The following is a 17416-nucleotide window of genomic DNA, read 5'->3' as shown; positions in this document are numbered from 1 at the left end:
TGCCTCCAGACACAAAAGTTTAATGAATGAACAATATTTGGATTTGCTTGTACGATAACATCATTAGTGCAAACAAAGACAAGCATTTTGAAAATATTTAACTATCACACTTCAGCAGCGGATATGCAATGTCAATACAACACAACAGATTGACATTTTGAACCACATATCTCTAATCAGAGACAGCCAGTACCAGCTCTGGTAATATTCAGATATTTAGAATAAATACAACCAGGAGAGAAAAGTGTGGGGGAATCTAAAGGGCTGGTTATAGAAGTGATTTAGAAATCAAGCTTAAAATATATTAATGTCAGCCATTTAAGAAACTTTAACATTTTCCAGCACCGTCACCTCAGCATACCTCAGTGAAAAGTCAACCTGGCTGTCCCCTGGAATGTGCACTGGTTTACTGGAGCGAGTATGTTAAACCATGTGAGTGTTAAATTGAAGCAGTGGCCTAAATTAAAAGTGTTGCAATGTCCCTACTTGTAATTGTATTTTTAATCAAAGAAGGCAACATAAAAGTGAATGGGATATGTCAGTATCGAACACTGATCCTTCATTAGTTCACAAACTCTTGCTGGCCAAAAACAAATAATACAAGTTTTGTCATAACAAAGAGATATATCACTTTGGTCTGTGACTTAAATAAATACAAATAAATATAGGGTGCATGCTGAGGTGTCAGTGTGGCATTTAGGAGATTACATAATCAACAAAATAAGTGTACAGCAATGTCAATTAAACATGGCTTCTGATCCTGAAAAATGGGAACATTTTACCATTACATCCACTGTCTGGCATCTACACACAGATTGAGAATGTAAGCAGCGATCAAACGTGTTTCAGTTAATACAGAGTGATTACCACTGACACAAGGTAATGATTTGACAGTTAACCATCAGCATAGTCATAGCCGACCAATGATCAGAAATCCCCACTCCTTCGAGGATACTCCAACGTCGATCCAGAGCATCAATAGAGAGACAGAGTAATCAAGGGGAAACAAAACAAGAGGCATTCAAGCCACATACCAATCAAGGTCAAAGTGTAGTGTCACAGAGGTCGCGATGAGATAGAGGGGAGGTTGACAACAACGTGAAGACGGGCCGAGGCTGAAGTACTCTTTTAGAAGATTTGTTGTTCAAAGAGGATCTTCTCAAATCCTTGTGGAGCTGTGTGATAGAAGTCACTAAACTGGCAGTCTAAGATGGCACTGTCATCCACTGGAACACAAGAAGGGAAAAGACATGAGCACAAGCTTAGACATTACATGTTAGCCTCTTAAACAAATCTTTACCATTAGAAGCATTTAAGTTAACAAAATAATATCACAATGTTTGACAACATCCCATACAGTATATTACGCATATCCCTGTTTCAGTATTTCTTTAACTGGACAGTGTGTAGGATTTGGCGGCATCTTGTCATGTTGTTGCAGACTGCAAGCAACTGAGTACCCCTCTGCTGACTCCTTCCTTTCCAAGACTGCGGTAACGTGAGCTACTGAGTGCAAAACCATGCTAACGCAGTTCACCTCACTCAGAGGCCATCCTTATCATAATAACACTACTTCAGGAGCAACAGAAGTCAGACAGCTGCTGGCTGTACCACGGTTTTGCACTCTGCGGCTCACATTACCGCAGTTTCACAAGCGTGTCGGAGCCAGTGTTTGGTATGTTCGTTCTGGGCTACTGTAGAAACATGGCAGACTCCGTGAAGTGGACCCGTTCCCTATGTACGTATGAAGGGCTCATTCTAAGCTAACAAAAGAAATGATTCTTAGTTTCAGGTGGTTATACACTAATGAAAACACAGTTATGAATATTATATTCCGTTGCTGCCAATACATCCCCCAAAATGTAGCACACTGTTCCACATAAGTCAAATATTCAAACCCAAGATGTTATTTTGGTTGTACTGTAACATCAGATATGTGATGCTTGGCCAGTGGCCACATGTGTCTATAGTCAGGGTTGATGGGTAAATAAAAATCAAATATACCATAGTTTCAAATGTATGAAAATTAAGGCTGTCAATGTTAACTTCATAATAACACTTTAACGCAAAATCGTTTTAACGCCACTAATTTCTTTAACGCAATTAACGCAACTTTTAGGTTGTAGCGGGCTCAGTTTTAAAGCTAGAGTGAAGATAGTGGCATCATATGAAACCACAAAACCTAAAGAATTCATTGGTACAAACCATGTCACACTAGCTTGTCGGGAAGGGGGCTAAATAATGCTCCAAAGTTTCTCTAAATTTTGGCGAGGAAAAACTGGCATGGCCATCTTCAAAGGGGTTCCTTGACCTCTGACCTCAAGACATTTGAATGAAAATGGGTTCTAAGGGTACCCACGAGTCTCCCCTTTACAGACACACCCACTTTATGATAATCACATGCAGTTTTGGGCAAGTCATAGTCAAGTCAGCACACTGACACACTGACAGCTGTTGTTGCCTGTTGGGCTGCAGTTTGCCATGTTATGATTTGAGCATATTTCTTTATGCTAAATGCAGTACCTGTGAGGGTTTCTGGATAATATTTGGAATTCTATATATAATATTTGAATATTCAAATATTCTGGATAATAAATACTTGACAAATCTCCCGTTAAGGTACATTATGAACAGATAAAAAATGTGTGATTCATTGAATCACACATCGATGAATCGCGATTAACTATTGACAATCATGCGATTAATCGTAATTAAATATCTGAATCGATTGACAGCCCAAATGAAAATATGTGATCCCATTCAACATTTTATTTATTATACTTTGAAGTTAAAATCATACATGTACTCAGGACTCACCGGATAGTCCTTTTGATACTGATAAAGTACAAATGAAATTGAATTGATGTCTTACTCATAAGTAATAATATGATAAACAAGCAAAAATGTTTTCTGGTTTATTCTGCAAATTATTTGTTCTGCAGAAATGAGGTAAATTCTGTATAACAGCAGCTGTTTGAGCATAATCTCTCAGTATACCATGTTACATTTTGCCAGTTACCAGTTGTCAACCTGAGGTGTGGTAACAGCAGACGTGGTGTTTGTAGCTCTCCTTCTTAACCACTTTACGTGCCACACCTTTCTAAAATGCTTGTAGGAGCCACACGTGAAGTATCTGGTATTTTCTTTGTTTTAGTTTTGTTGTATTGTTCAACGCACTGTTATTATAGGTAGTGGTTGTGTTCACAGTACAGGGTTTTTTGGCACTGTTTTTTTGACCGCACTCATGCACGCCAAGTTATGATTTGGTAACTGGAACCGGTTGTAGAAAGAATGAATGGAAGAATAAATGGTCAAACGCATATCTTTGAAGTGGAACTGAATTATTTTTTGCGCGTCACAGTGTTTTCTCCCGTGTTCAGTCCCTCGCGGCTTCTTTGGACTGCCTACATAGGACGCAAACACTGAAACATCCACTGGTGAACTGAGCTATGAGGTGCAGATAAGACAAAGCGAACAATGTTGTAAATTCCAGTATAAGGATGCAGTCATCTGTTTCAACAGAGGAATAACAAAACTAAAACTCATGGAACTAATTTGGTGAAAACTTTCAACTTTAGGGGTGGGTAGCTAACTATTTTAGGGTTTTCCATTACCAGCTTCATTAAATCTTTTCATTTTTATTCAGTCTAAATATAGACTCAATGTGCAATGATAGAAACATCTATATTTTATGGCATCATTAGTATTCATAAATGCAAAGGTAGTAGCAGTTTGATTCAAAAACATACCACATTAACACATAGTTCTTGTGGAAAAGTGAGAGTGGAATCAATTTATGTAAATGCTTACTAGAATATAGTGAATTTGACCTTTAAACATAGATGATATTACTGCACATATACAACACAATAGGAAATTAGTTGGAAAGTTTGAGATTCTATTTTTGAAAGCGTCCAGGGTGACTTTATAATCAATGGATATATTTTCTAGCTCAGAAATATTAGAAGTGCTTTATAACAGAGGGTGTTTGCTCAAGACAGCTCAAACAAATTAGTCACTAATTACAGTTTTTCTGCATTAGTGTTGCTTTAGGACAGAAACAGGCACAGCTAAGCACCAAAAGCCTAAATGTTTTCTTTCCAACATAAAATCGGCAGTTGATTTAGCTTACTGGCTTAACATCTACCCGAGCCAGAATAAAACCTGCATGTCTTGAATCTCCGTGGCAAGACTGTCCCTTCCTGCTAAAGGCTTTGTTTTGATTACTCCAGTGCTTGAAGTGGGCCGAAGTACTCACCAGTGCACAGTACTCTCTGGCAGCGCCAGTGTATTTTCGCCGTGCCTCATAAGCCTTATGAACATAAAAACTATGTGGGGAGCATCTGGATGAGCCGACGCATGGCACAGCGGAGGGTAAGAAGAAGGGTGTTGTAGTTTATCAATACAATGTTCACGTCTTTTTTTTAGGCTAAAATAATTAGTGAACTGTTCATCGTAACTTTTTTTATTTGTGAACAAATTATTGAAACATTATTTAAAAGTTTTCTGAATTTCCAGAAGAATTCAATGTTCAGACGAAGGCTGTGATATGTGTAAATAATTAAATAATTATTTAATTATAATAATAATGGTCAAAAATGATGTCAAATTGCAAAGTTTTAAGTCAAAAACCTGGGATGCTCCTAAAACCTGAATGATACCCTACTATAGGCTACAAATAACACAGGAAAGCACTTTAACTATTAACGCTATATACAAACACACCACCATAACCCTATAGTGGAATATTATTGGAGTATTTTAGGCCTATAATAAAAGAGCCCAAGTATAATAATAGCAGTTAAACCACAGGAAGCTGATTATGACTGACACAGTATAACATGCTAAAAGAAATAATGAACAAATAGGAATAAGTTGCAAGAGATTGCCGATACCGGCCGATACACACACCAACATGTGAATAAAAGAGTACTGACACTTATTTTTTTCCACTTCAAGCACTGGATTAGTCCACATAACTCACTCTTGGACGTGTGGAATCTGTTTGTGGCCAGTGTAACTAACAGACCGAAATGAGCAGCGTTTTGTAAAAATGTACAAATACAGCCCTCTAGTGGAATAACATTGTAACTGCCATAACAATGGTACTTCTGAGAAAGCAGTTTGGCAGTCAATAATGTTGACATATAGATTGTTTCAAATAGAAAATTAGTCAAAAATGATCCCAAGATTAACAAGCCATGGTTAACTAGTCAGCATATCAAGCCCAACAAATGAACTTACCATAAACAACAGGGTATACAGTGCCTCGGATCCCTGAGGCAGGACAATGCATGTTCTTTCCATTCAGATATAAATTCAGCTCCACATGGTCATATGTGATGCCCTGAGGAACACACAAAATTGAAATTAATCAATGAATTTTGTGCATGTGAATATGACAACCCATTATACATTGTGTAATTATCAAAAAATAATCTGTAACTGTAACCTATTGAAAAGATAAGCATCTTTCCTATTTTCAGCTCAAATCAAGGAGCAGGAAAAGCCAAATAATATAGAAACAAAACAAGGTATGTATATGTTTTTATCCCGCAGTATTCTTTGCTTCCCTCTACTTCCTGCGGTTACACTTTCTCCTGTTGGATCATGATGGCTTGACCTTTAATTATCACTGTATGATCATGGTCAATGACTCTTCATTCAAGCAGGAAACGTGTCTGACACAAAGTGGAACATAAAAACACTAATCTGGTGGATCAAAACTGTTGCAACCTGCCAATTATCTTTTAGATATCAAGGAATTAGTAGATACATATTAGTCATCACAAAATAGCCCATGAAATAAGGAAAAATCCCACAACATTATTTGTTATTCATATTCAACATTAATTATTATTAGTTATCCTCAGACAGATATGGCTGTTTGTTGTGTGTAGAGGTGCGTGTGTGTACAGTAGTGCAGAAGTGCCGAAGCTTCAAATACCTGCTAATATTTCTCACTGGAGCTTCGAAGCCCAAAAATGATAGTTGGGACAGCCCTAGTAGTCTGCGATGTATTTTTAAAAGATAATATTGGACACCATGCAATATCATGCAAAATGAGCACAAAAAGCATCACAGATGTATTGTAGTTGACCGTGGGCTTCACAAGGACAGTATAATATTGGATTTTTATTCATGTATGGGTGTTCATATATCCTGAATATTAGCCCCCAGCAAAGGAAAAGCAATAACTAAACCCAAATGAGCAAGTGTCACTCAGTTTAGGCAGTGAGCGATAACACCGTTTTACTAACTAACAGACCTGAATTTGGTTCCTGATGAAAATACATTGAGAGAAATAATTTTCTTTACACAAGTTTAGTCGTGCACAATTTGCAGTATGATACGTTTATCTGTATACACGTCTTTGCTCTGCCTTCTGAGCATGTGTTGGTGGTGTACAGCTCATATAAATACAGTACTGCCACTAAAGGACTTATGGGGTTGCTAAAGTTTTAGGTTCCAGCAGTAGTATCTGTTTTGGTTTCTCCTTCAGCAGGACCATATAGTGTCATAAAATGAGCATGACTAGAAATAAAGCAAGACAAAAACATTTTATGAGTTTATATTTTAGGTTTGGGAAAAGAAAAACAAAAAAAAAGATTTGTCTTATATGTCTGGTACAATGTGTCAAACACTGCTTTGTGCAGATAATAACATGCTTGCTGACAGATAGAGGTCTGCATGAGTTTTAAAACAGCTCACACCCCCGCTGGGTTTTGCGCTGCAGCCGCCTGCACCCGCAGGACAGCCAACACACCAAATCCATTTTTTCCAGACCCCAAGTCTGTGTTCATTAACATCATATTTTAGATCTGAGCCCTGAATGATGAAAATGGTTTGTGAAAAATTTCAATAAATGTTGTCTCAGCATGATGAAAAATCTGTTATGATTTATAAACAGATGGCAAATAGCAATTTTGGCCCACACAGAAGGCTATCCGGCCCATATTGGACCAAGCATTACAATGTGACTATCAATGTCAGCCAGCTGCCTTGAAAAAAAAAAAATACCCACAAATAAAAGACATCTACTGTGGGTCTGACGGGACTTCCTGGCCAGCCTGCCCCCAGCAGGCCTCGAGCAGATGAAGGGGTTGATTAAAATTCTTTAAATACACACAATCTACACTCACATGCCTGTTGAAAGACCATGAGATGTGTGGACAGACTAAACTGATCAAAAATTAGATCCAAGCAACCATTAGTGAAGCACCTTAATGCTACAAGAAATCATTTGAGCACCCGTGTCAGACAACACAATCTTGATCTTTGGAATAGAAACTGATAGGAGTGTCCCAAATACCATTTTTGGGCTTTGAAGCTTCAGTTAGAAACATTTATAAGGTATTTGAAGCTTTGCGGCACAACAGGCTGACATGTTACTCTGTATCTGTCACCATCTCCCCCGTTTCGGTGCTTGGGACACATGCACCACTACACACAACAACTAATAATACCACAACTAATAATAATTGATGTTGAATATGAATAAGGTTGAGGGATTATTCCTCATTTCATAGGCTTTTTTGTGATTTATTCATTATCATTAGGTACTTCTATATATATATATATATATATATATATTAAAAAAACAAATCATTCAAATACTGATTTGGAAGTCGATTACCAAGGCAGTGGTTGAAGATTCGAAGCATTCGGGTCAGCCCTAGAAACTGACTGGCTTGCCCAAATTATTCCAGTTCTTTAATAATTTTAGTGTCTATGTCAATTTATACTTGCCAGTTCTCATTTATTTGACAAGATGCAGATTAAGAGAAAAAAAGTTCTTCATTTTCAGAAGAAACACTTAAATCTTTCAAGGACTACGTCAACAATCTTAAATTCAGGCTCAAGTGACGTAATAAATGTTGCACTTACCACAATGTCACCCTCCTGAGGAAGGTTGTTTGCGGGTAGGCGATTCTTCTCTTCATTATTATGGTACACAGACCCATCATGCCTCAGGACTAGGCTGTTTGTGTCTCTGCCCATAGGCACTTGACTAAGATTCACTTTCTGTGTAGCCACACCTATTCCCCACACACCTGAACACAAAGCACAACACTGATTATCTGCTATTTTTAAACACTTTTAGACTAAAATGTGTTTATATTCATGACAAAGACCAGCTGTAGTCAAAAAAAAAAGGCAAGATTTGCAAGCATAGCACATTTACAACTGAATGCTCAGTAAAAACAGTCTGTGGCTAATGCGGAGCTGCGTGAGGGTAGCTTTACAAAGTCAAACTCCTTGTGCTTTCAAATGCTGTCTTTGTAAGTGTACAGAATTCCACCAGCGAGCATGCAGTCACAAGATGCTGTAGCTACTAAAAACTGCAGCATGTCCATATCAATAACTCCCACTAGGAATGCACCAGAAAATGTGAGTCTGGCAAGAAAAAAGGCAGCAGAGGTATGGAAACAGGCTGGTCATCATCTAGAAGCTCTTACCAGTGGACTGGATCTTAAACTCAAAATAACTTTTGTTCTGGTGCAGAGGAGCGTTGGCCAGACAGCCTCCAGTGCCACATATTCTCCGGCCGCTCTTCACAATGACCACATCTGTGCCTGCAAAACAAAGACAATAACACGTCTTGTTGTAAAAACACATACAAATTCATAAAAAAAAAAAAAATTTAGCAACAAGTTGAATAATCTGCCAATTAATTTGCTGTTAATTAATCAATGGTTAGTCTATAAAATGTCATAAAATGCCCGTCATTACTTTCCTAGAGCCCAAGACAATCAAAACATAATACATTTACAATCGAAAAATCAGATAAAAGCAGCAAATCCTAAAATCTGAAAAGCTGGAAACAGAGGATGTTTGATAAATGACAAACGATTAATAGATTAGTAAAATTGTTGCTGGTTAATTTTTTTGATTAATCAACTAATCACCACAAAGCCAATTGCTGTAAGTTAATTTGAATTATACTTAACTTGTTGCATTTGGATAAAGCTTCAGTTGCATTATCCTGGTGAAATGTCTTAAAAAAGTAAGATTATTTAAATACAACTGAGGTAAATCATACCTTTAAGTCTTCTTTTAATCTGACATAACAACTGTGTTGGCATGGGAAACATATACATTTACATTACCAAAGCAACTGTGAACTAAAAAACAAAAATCTGGTCCTCTCTCTAGGTTACATGGAGGTGAGGAGGTTGTGTCAATCAATCTCTTTCTGTATGGCGACGCCTGGAAGCTGCTTGACATCTCCTGGATCGATCTCTTCATATATGTTTCACATTTTATGTATCATTTTTATTTTGTTATATGGATTATCTATGTTGTATTTTCATTATGTTGTTACTCTGTACACACATCATCTATTTCACCTCTTTCCCTCTTGGAAGAGAGATCCCTCATCTGTTGCTCTTCATGAGGTTTCTTCCTATACTACTGCTGGTTTACAAAGCACTAAATTGTTTAGGGTCAAAATACATTTCTGATCTTCTGCTGTTATGAACCATCCAGACCTCTCAGGTCATCTGGATCAGGTCTGCTTAGTGTCCCCAGAGTCACAACTAAACATGCAGAAGCAGCATTCAGTTTTTATGCACCAAATATCTGGAACAAGCTCCCAGAAACCTGCAGGACCAACTCCAACTCTGAGTTCTTTTAAATCAAAACTTAAAACTTTCCTGTTTGCTGCCTTTAATTAAACCAGATAATGATCTTATACTGCACTAGAGCTTTTACTCTTGTGTGTTATACTCTATTTTAGCTTCTATCCTAGCTTTTATTTCCAGCTTGTTTTTATTTTGTAATCTTTAATGAATTTATAACTGTTTTAATTATGTCTTAATGTTCTTTTGCACTTTGTCGCAATGTTCTTGAATGTGTATATAAAGCACTTTGAATTGCCCTGTTGTTGAAATGTGCTATACAAATAAAGCTGCCTTGTCTTCCATTTTTCCCGTTTTGGTGGGAGTTTTTCCTTATAAGGATAAAGGGTATCGTATCTTGTATATATTATAAAGCCTCCTGAGGCAAATTTGTGATATTGGGCTATAAAAAAAATAAAAAATGTAATTGACTTGAGCTAGATTGGAAGCCAATTGTGGTCCAGTATGATAACCTTACACTGCACACTAACTGAGAATAGGATTTCAGTGAAGCAGGACACATCTTGTGTCCATTATTTAACATTTTTTAATGAAAATAATTTGCATACTCCTACTTTCTTCCTTTTAATATTGCAACTGAACAAACACACATGTTTAAAACAAGTTTAGTTTAATAAACAGTGAATGCTAATCCGGATAGCTATCACCACCACTGTCTCCAGTTAGCCTTTAGATGTCACGAGTCTAACTGTATTTTAATAAAGTATATAACCTTGTAGTGTGTTTATTAAAGGGGGTGTTATAATGCACAGCTGCAGCCACACAGAAACACATTTAACTACCTATAAAGGTTACAAGACTACGAGCAGCTATCTGTTAGCTAGCCAGCTAATGCTAACCATCATGACACACGCACACACACAAGCAGCAAACAACACGTGTGTAAACATCAAACTGCTGTGGGAATAACAAGGTAAACTCACTCACCCATGTGGTGAGTATCTAACTGAACCGTGGGCATCTCTTTGAGAGGGATATGCCCGGTTCCTCCGTCTCCGCAGCAGCTCAAACAACACGTAAACATCGCAGCCATTCTTGCTAACTAACATCCGGAAACAAAAGTCACACCATCAAAAACCAAAAAGGGCGTCATGACGTCACGGGCGTAAAGACGTCACTGACGCCAAACAGCGACACGTGGCGGCAGAGGTCGGAGCTGCATAAGCCCCCATGCTATAACCAACTGTATCCAATCACAGTGGCTAAGATAGGCAGTTGCTCCTGATGGCATGGAAACAAGGGAAGAAAATCAAGGTCAAAAATGTTCTACACGTGACTAAGTAACTATTGGTTATCGATGTTACATAACCACAAAGTGAGAAGAAAGTGAGAAAATGCATCAGATGTTTTTAGTGGATACAAATGCTGAATTGGTGATGCACACTAATAATAACAGAAGAGCATCTTCAGAGGCTGAAACATAGAAGTGATATAATGTTGCTGATGTTTCACATTCTCGGTCTCTGTTCCAAGATTATTACATCTACCCTACCTGTTTTACTAGTGCAATTACCTCTGTTTACATTACATCTATTTGTATATGTTATACTTCTAGTGTAACACTTCTGTTTATATTTATTTATTACATCTACTTTACCTGTTTTATTTGCTTTATGTAACTGTGTGTGTTTTACCTGTTATATGTTTTTATCTGCCTCGTTTAGTCTTGTCAAGTATTTGTTTTAAAGCACTGACCAGAAGTGGCAATTGTGAATCTCGTTGTATTTAATACAATGACAATAACGCTTTCTATTCTATTCTATTCTATAATGTGCCACTTTGTCTGCACAGTGTGAGATAGCATTGCACTTTTTACATGCAGCTGTGCGCCTTCACTTGCACCTTTATTAACTGTTTACAGATGCATATATTGACAAGTACCCGACTGAAGTGGGTTAGTGTAAAAACCATGCCAAACTGGGACTAGTTGACAGTTTTTCACGCTGTAATGTTTTGCATAGCAACAGCCCCTCCCCCATCTCACTGGCAGGGATCCTCTGCAAATTACACAACAGGGACCAAAACGTAAACAACCCAAATGCGCCCAATTACGCACCCTGCAAAAACTTGAAATATCACCAGCTTCCGCGTCGGTGGCATTATAGCACACACCTTCATGTACCTGTGCGCTAATACACACGCATCAGTGTGTTTTCATTCTCTGTGCGTCGCCGAAATGGTTAACTCCAAACCCGGAAAAGGGGCGAAGTCTGCACAGCAACAAGCGCCATGATTGCGTTGCACAGTGCGTCTTCAGCAGCTGGTGAGTGATTCTTTTGGTCCAGTAGTTGCATGTTACTATGCGCTTGCAAAATCTGTCACAGCTCTACTTCTGCACCTTGCCAACAGGAGGAACACTAACGCGAAGCCTGTGTGTCGATAATTTGTCGCATTGGATTGGTTAGACGGCGGTAATTTAAGGGCTCAACTCAGCTAACCACTGCCCTGCTATTACTGTAATACAAAGCTATAGGAGAAAAATTGTTTGCTGCCTATAAAGTCATTTTTTTGACTTTCCAGCTTGTTTTTTGCGACGCAGTTTTTTCTTTACAACGCCAGCTGTTTGATTACAGATCAGAGAAAAAGCAGGATGTTATTTAACATTAGGTGGCCAAATGGCAGATCTGATGCCAAGCTTTTGCGCGGGTACAGAGATGATGATGCGAGTCAGTTTCACTTTCAGGATGGGAATACTCCACACGCAGCTGGAACATGACTGCAAAAAAAAAACTGTATCCTTTTGCGATGCTACAGCATTTTTCCTGTGTTAATGTATTCCCTCAGTGTGGGTGCGTAAAGTGTTATGTAGTGCTGATTTATTGGGCTTTCTTTATTTTTAATTACGCACAGATTTGACGCCCTGGATATACTGTGTTTACAGGACACCATGGAGCAGCTGGAAGAGGAACTAACGTGCCCAATCTGCTGCGGTCTATTCGACGACCCGCGCGTCTTGCTGTGCTCGCACAGCTTCTGCAAGAAATGCTTGGAGGGACTCTTGGAGGGGTGCCGAGGTCCATCTTTCAGGACACCTCTCAAATGCCCCACATGCCGCAAAGAGTCGCCTCACAACGGCGCGCACAACCTGCAGATCAACTACTCCCTGCGCGGCATCGTGGAGAAATACAGCAAAATAAGAGTCATGCCCAAGATGTCTGTTTGTAAACAACACCGCGACCAGCCTCTCAACATATTCTGCGCCACGGACTTGAATCTAATTTGTGGCTTTTGCGCAACAACAGATGAGCACAGGGGGCATGAATTCTGCTCCCTGGAGGAGGCGTATGAGAGAGAGAAGGCGGCGTTTGAAGAGCTGCTCCGCGGCGTGGAGAGCTGGCAGAGCGCGGACATCCTGATCTGCCTGGAGACACTGCAAGACAGGAAGAAAAAGGAGCTCCAGTCTGTCACCAAGGATGCAGAGAAAGTCACGGACTATTTCGACAAACTAATCAGCAGTATTGAAGGCAAAAAGAGCGAGATCTTGTCTGATTTTGAGACGCTGAAGCTGGTGGTGATGCAAAAGTACGACCCGGAGATCACCAAGCTGAGCGCGGCGGTGGTGGAGCACGGACGGGCGCTCAGCATCGCGGAGTCCTTCAGGGGCAAAGATGAGCCGCTGAGCTTTCTGCAGCAGATGCAGGAGTTCAGGGAGAAGCTGAAGGTCCTTAAGGAGACACAACTGCCCACTCGGAAAGACACCAAACTCGGTCCACTCGTGCGTAATTTTGATGTCAAAAAGTGGGACTCGCTGAGGCTCAGAGAAGTGGACAAGATCTCGGTCCCTCACGAGAACGGCGGCTCCTACAGAACCGGTGGCAGATCACCAAGATGGATCAAATTATTTATCAGTGTGTTACTGTCAGCACCATTGCTGCTGCTCCTGATGCAGACACACAACAACAACAACAACCTCGCAGCCTACGTGCCCCCGCAGATTGAACCGTTTCTCTCTGCTGTGTCCTCGCACCTCACACACACTGGTGTGTACCTGACTGACATGTGCACGAGTTTAATGGGTGCAGGTCAGGGATGCGTCGTGGACTTCATCGACTCTGCTGTCAGATTTATTGACAGTTTTAATTAACCAACCTATAGTGAAGCATCTCTGCAATGCACTCACAGCTATACAGAGGTTGCATTATAGTGGCAGGTCAGATATGTGCACCTGAATACATGAAAACACTTTTTCTTTTCTACCTATAAGCTCCAACCTCAATGAAGCCATAGAATCAAATACAATCCTTAATCTACAGAGGTTGTATAGCCTACATCTATGTGCAATTTACTTTCTTTTCTTTTTTTTTGTAAATACATGACAATTTTTATACTTAATCGACTCTACTGTCAATTTTATTGGCAGGTATAAATTGTTTTAATTAACCAGTAGTGTGGCATCTCTGCAATGCACTCACAGCTACACAGAAGTGCATTAGTGACAGGTCAGATATGCACCTGAATACATGAAAACACTAATGGTTTCTTTTTTTTTTTACCTATAAGCTCCAACCTCAATGAAGTCATAGAATCAAATACAATCCTTAATCTACAGAGGTTGTATAGCCTACACCTATGTGCAATTTACTTTCTTTCTTTTTTTTTTGTAAATGCATGACAATTTTTATACCTGTCCAAGAATAAAATTTTATTGGCAGGTATAAATTGTTTTAATTAACCAAACCTATAGCGTGGCATCTCTGCAATGCACTCACTGCAAGCTACAGAGGTGCATTATAGTGACAGGTCAGATATGCACCTGAATACATGAAAACACTTAATTGTTTCTTTTTACACTAAGCTCCAACCTCAATGAAGCCATAGAATCAAATACAATCAATCCTTAATCTACAGAGGTTGTATAGCCTACATCTATGTGCAATTTTTTCTTTCTTTCTTCTTCTTTTTTGTAAATACATGACAATTTTTATACTTGTCCAAGAAGATCATGAGAAATAAAACTGAGAAATTAAGTCACATCCACGAGTGTGTTTTTTTAAGTGCGACATGTCAAATCAGCCAACTATATTTAGAGACACTATGCACGCGAGTGCGTGAACTAAACAAGAGTGTAATAAAAAAGAAATATACCGTGGCCTCCTCTCTGCAGAGCGCGTCCGCACCACAGTGATGCTGCAACCTCTTCAAGGTTACAAACGTTGCGTAACAGGCCCAGTGTGAAATATTCACCATCAGGCTGCAGACACAGCGGAGGAGAGAGAGAGAGAGAGAGAGAGAGAGGAGGGGAAAAGAGCACTGATGATGTTTTCAATAAACCTGAACAACTGACAGCTCTGTTTCTCGTATATGGGATGACACAATTTAGGCAAAGGGTGCGCAATTGTGTCACGCAGTCACTTTATTTCTCCACATGATCTGTTTGTGACGCATTCGTTGCCTGGTCCGGGTTTATGAAGTGAAACATCTGCAGCCTGTTAAGTTAAAAAGGACAGTGTGGGCCTATTTTCTGCCATGCATCTGAATTTGAAGAAAAATGCAATTTGTAAGCCTAAAATCAAAATGCAAGTGTGTGTGGTCCAATGGGATATTATTTTAAATTCAGGGTATAGCTCAGGGACATTTTTGGCTTATCACCAACAATGGCATTTATTAAAATGGGCCAGTGAATTGTGCATTGATCATTTATAGTTCTATTTATTTATTTATTTTCCTGAGTAGAGCTGCTTTAAACATTTTTTTTTTTTAAATCCCCAAATCAGACCACAAAGTGAATCTGTGATGTCAGCACTGACCATAATTCAGGACGTACGTCATGGCACGCATGTACATATATATAGCCCTTCTGTTGCCAGGCAAATATAGGATGGAAATAAATGTACTGCTCTACATTAATATTTGAATTGTCACAGCACGCAAATTTAAGTATAGCTTGAAAAAAGGTTAACTCAATCCAAATTAAGAAAAAAAAAAATATTGTAATATATTAACTCTGAATAAGTAAGACTTTTCTGAAAAATGACGCACGGTCAGCCTCTGAGGGTTAATAAAATAAACTTCATCTATTTGATCAAATATCCAGATAAGAAGTGAATAACAGCCTATCCAGTGTATATAAGGTCCCGCACTATTACACCCTGTCACATCATGGGTCTGAATGTGTGCTGGTGATTAATGTTAGGACCCATTTTTATTATTAAAGCATCTTTATCCGTGTTATTTCCTATTGCTATAATATTAATTTTACACAGAAGTTCGTTTTCACCTTGTGAAAAAAAAGTTTGCAGTTTGCAGTTTGCAACTGTGCAAGCGCAAACCAAACGGACATGTGATTCTGCCATTAAAGCCGACATGCAGGTAATTAAAAAAGCACCACTGTTATGAAAACAGGTAAATGTTTATTAAAAAAAAGTCCCAACAGCAAAAATAATGTAAAGTTTAAGACAAAATGTGGGGATTTGACGCCGTACATGACTATCAAGACTGCTTCCGCTCTGCTTTCTATAAATACGCAAAATAGTCAAACATACACACATTAAATTAAAATATCTACATTTAGGGAAGGTTAAGAGAATTTAATAATTTCCTAAATAAATGCAGATGAATTACCGTGGTTCATATTTACACACACACACACACACACACACATAGAAAAGGTCCATCTTGTAGCTATTGTATTATAAAACAATGATTATTATATAAAGGTTTATCATCTATTAAATATATAATAATTTATTTTAGATCTTCATTTGAAAAAAAATGCAGGCTTTTGTGCTTTGAAAAAAAAGCAGTCCTAAAAATGCGCACAAGTCGGACTATTTTCTCTCATTATCATTTTGCATAAATTTCACCTTTGCCAAATAACTTCTTTCCAGTTTATTTATAATTATAGCTGCGAAAACAAATAGGAGATTTAAGAAATATTATTAAAGAGGCCTGCAAGGCCAAATGGAAGAAAACTGCTGCTACATTAAGTTTGTTCAGTGGACAGAAAAATATGACTGAACTTTAGACCACGTCATCAGATAAGGTCTCTATGGAAAATGTAATCAATTCATTAATTAGGTCACATGTTTATTTATTTCATGTTTTCACCAAATGCGAGGGTTCCGTGCGACTTTGTAAACAAGTGTAGCCACTCAGCCAGGGTCCTCTCCTCACTTTGAATTATTATATTTTACCGCATAGTCACATAAAACATGTGTTCTAACATTTTATAAAAGCCGAATTTAGCACATTATATTAAAAGCATGTAAAATAATGACATTAATAATTTTTATTTATAGTAGGTAGGCCTAAATCTGGTGTGAGGTTATCGTCATCGGATGTCCTGGTACAACATGATGCGCGCTTAACTCGCACATCTCTTAAAATGGAGGATTTTAGCCATGTTATGGGACAGCATATCATTCGTTATAGCATTGCAGTGAACATCAGAATATCTCATATCTTTGTGTGCGTAATGGAGTCATAATACATAGTTATGTAAAGAGACTGGCTCGTTATTAGCGAGCAAATAGATCCTATATATCCCGCCAGGGCAGAGCAGAGCAGAAATCACCCTTACATAAAACATTTTACAAAGAAAAATAAATCTCGATTTACATAAACTTGTGATATTTCAAAAATAATTCTGGTGCGTTCACACTACACTGTAATGTAATAATTTTAATCCGCAGTAAATCTGTGTGTGTGTGGGCTCGTGCTAAACAGGCCGGACTCGCGCTGCAGCGAGGCCACGCGTGTGCATGATTTCTTCTTCTTCGTGGATGGCGGTGCTATATCAAGGCATGTAAAGGACTATCTGTGTTAAAACTTTAATT

At 38.5% G+C, this 17416-nt stretch overlaps 2 protein-coding genes across 3 annotated transcripts; one reads left to right on the top strand and one right to left on the bottom strand.

The window, feature by feature from the left end:
• On the bottom strand, window positions 1-10743 carry spryd7b (SPRY domain containing 7b). Its single transcript, XM_074658837.1, has 5 exons — window positions 10569-10743; window positions 8460-8576; window positions 7888-8054; window positions 5245-5347; window positions 1-1226 (listed from the first exon to the last, which is right to left on the bottom strand). Exons 1-5 carry the CDS (start codon window positions 10672-10674, stop codon window positions 1129-1131), a joined length of 591 nt encoding a protein of 196 aa, XP_074514938.1. The 5' UTR covers window positions 10675-10743; the 3' UTR covers window positions 1-1128.
• Window positions 10744-11499: 756 nt separating this feature from the next.
• trim13 (tripartite motif containing 13) lies at window positions 11500-14923 on the top strand. Of its 2 annotated transcripts, none has more exons than XM_074658828.1 (2): window positions 11500-11904; window positions 12523-14923. In XM_074658828.1, the coding sequence occupies exon 2, from the start codon at window positions 12529-12531 to the stop codon at window positions 13723-13725; it is 1197 nt and encodes a 398-aa protein (XP_074514929.1). In that variant the 5' UTR covers window positions 11500-11904; window positions 12523-12528; the 3' UTR covers window positions 13726-14923. The 2 variants fall into 2 exon arrangements, with proteins under 2 accessions (XP_074514929.1, XP_074514930.1); XM_074658829.1 differs by lacking the exon at window positions 11500-11904 and adding an exon at window positions 11911-12430.
• The last annotated feature ends 2493 nt before the right edge of the window (window positions 14924-17416 follow it).

This window comes from Sebastes fasciatus, chromosome 14, assembly GCF_043250625.1.
Source record: "Sebastes fasciatus isolate fSebFas1 chromosome 14, fSebFas1.pri, whole genome shotgun sequence".
Taxonomy (NCBI): Eukaryota; Metazoa; Chordata; class Actinopteri; order Perciformes; family Sebastidae; genus Sebastes; species Sebastes fasciatus.
Note: the sequence above shows the minus strand (reverse complement) of the source record. Positions and strands in the feature narration are given on the sequence as shown.

What these genes read in the sequence shown, in the direction of transcription:
- spryd7b (XM_074658837.1), bottom strand. Translation starts at nt 10,674, where the DNA reads ATGGCTGCGATGTTTACGTGTTGTTTGAGCTGCTGCGGAGACGGAGGA. An exon ending in GTTTAAGATCCAGTCCACTG is followed by an intron (nt 8,055 to 8,459) that starts GTAAGAGCTTCT and finishes CTTTGTGTTCAG; the next exon opens with GTGTGTGGGGAATAGGTGTG. An exon ending in TGTATACCCTGTTGTTTATG is followed by an intron (nt 1,227 to 5,244) that starts GTAAGTTCATTT and finishes CTTGTGTTCCAG; the next exon opens with TGGATGACAGTGCCATCTTA.
- trim13 (XM_074658828.1), top strand. Translation starts at nt 12,529, where the DNA reads ATGGAGCAGCTGGAAGAGGAACTAACGTGCCCAATCTGCTGCGGTCTA.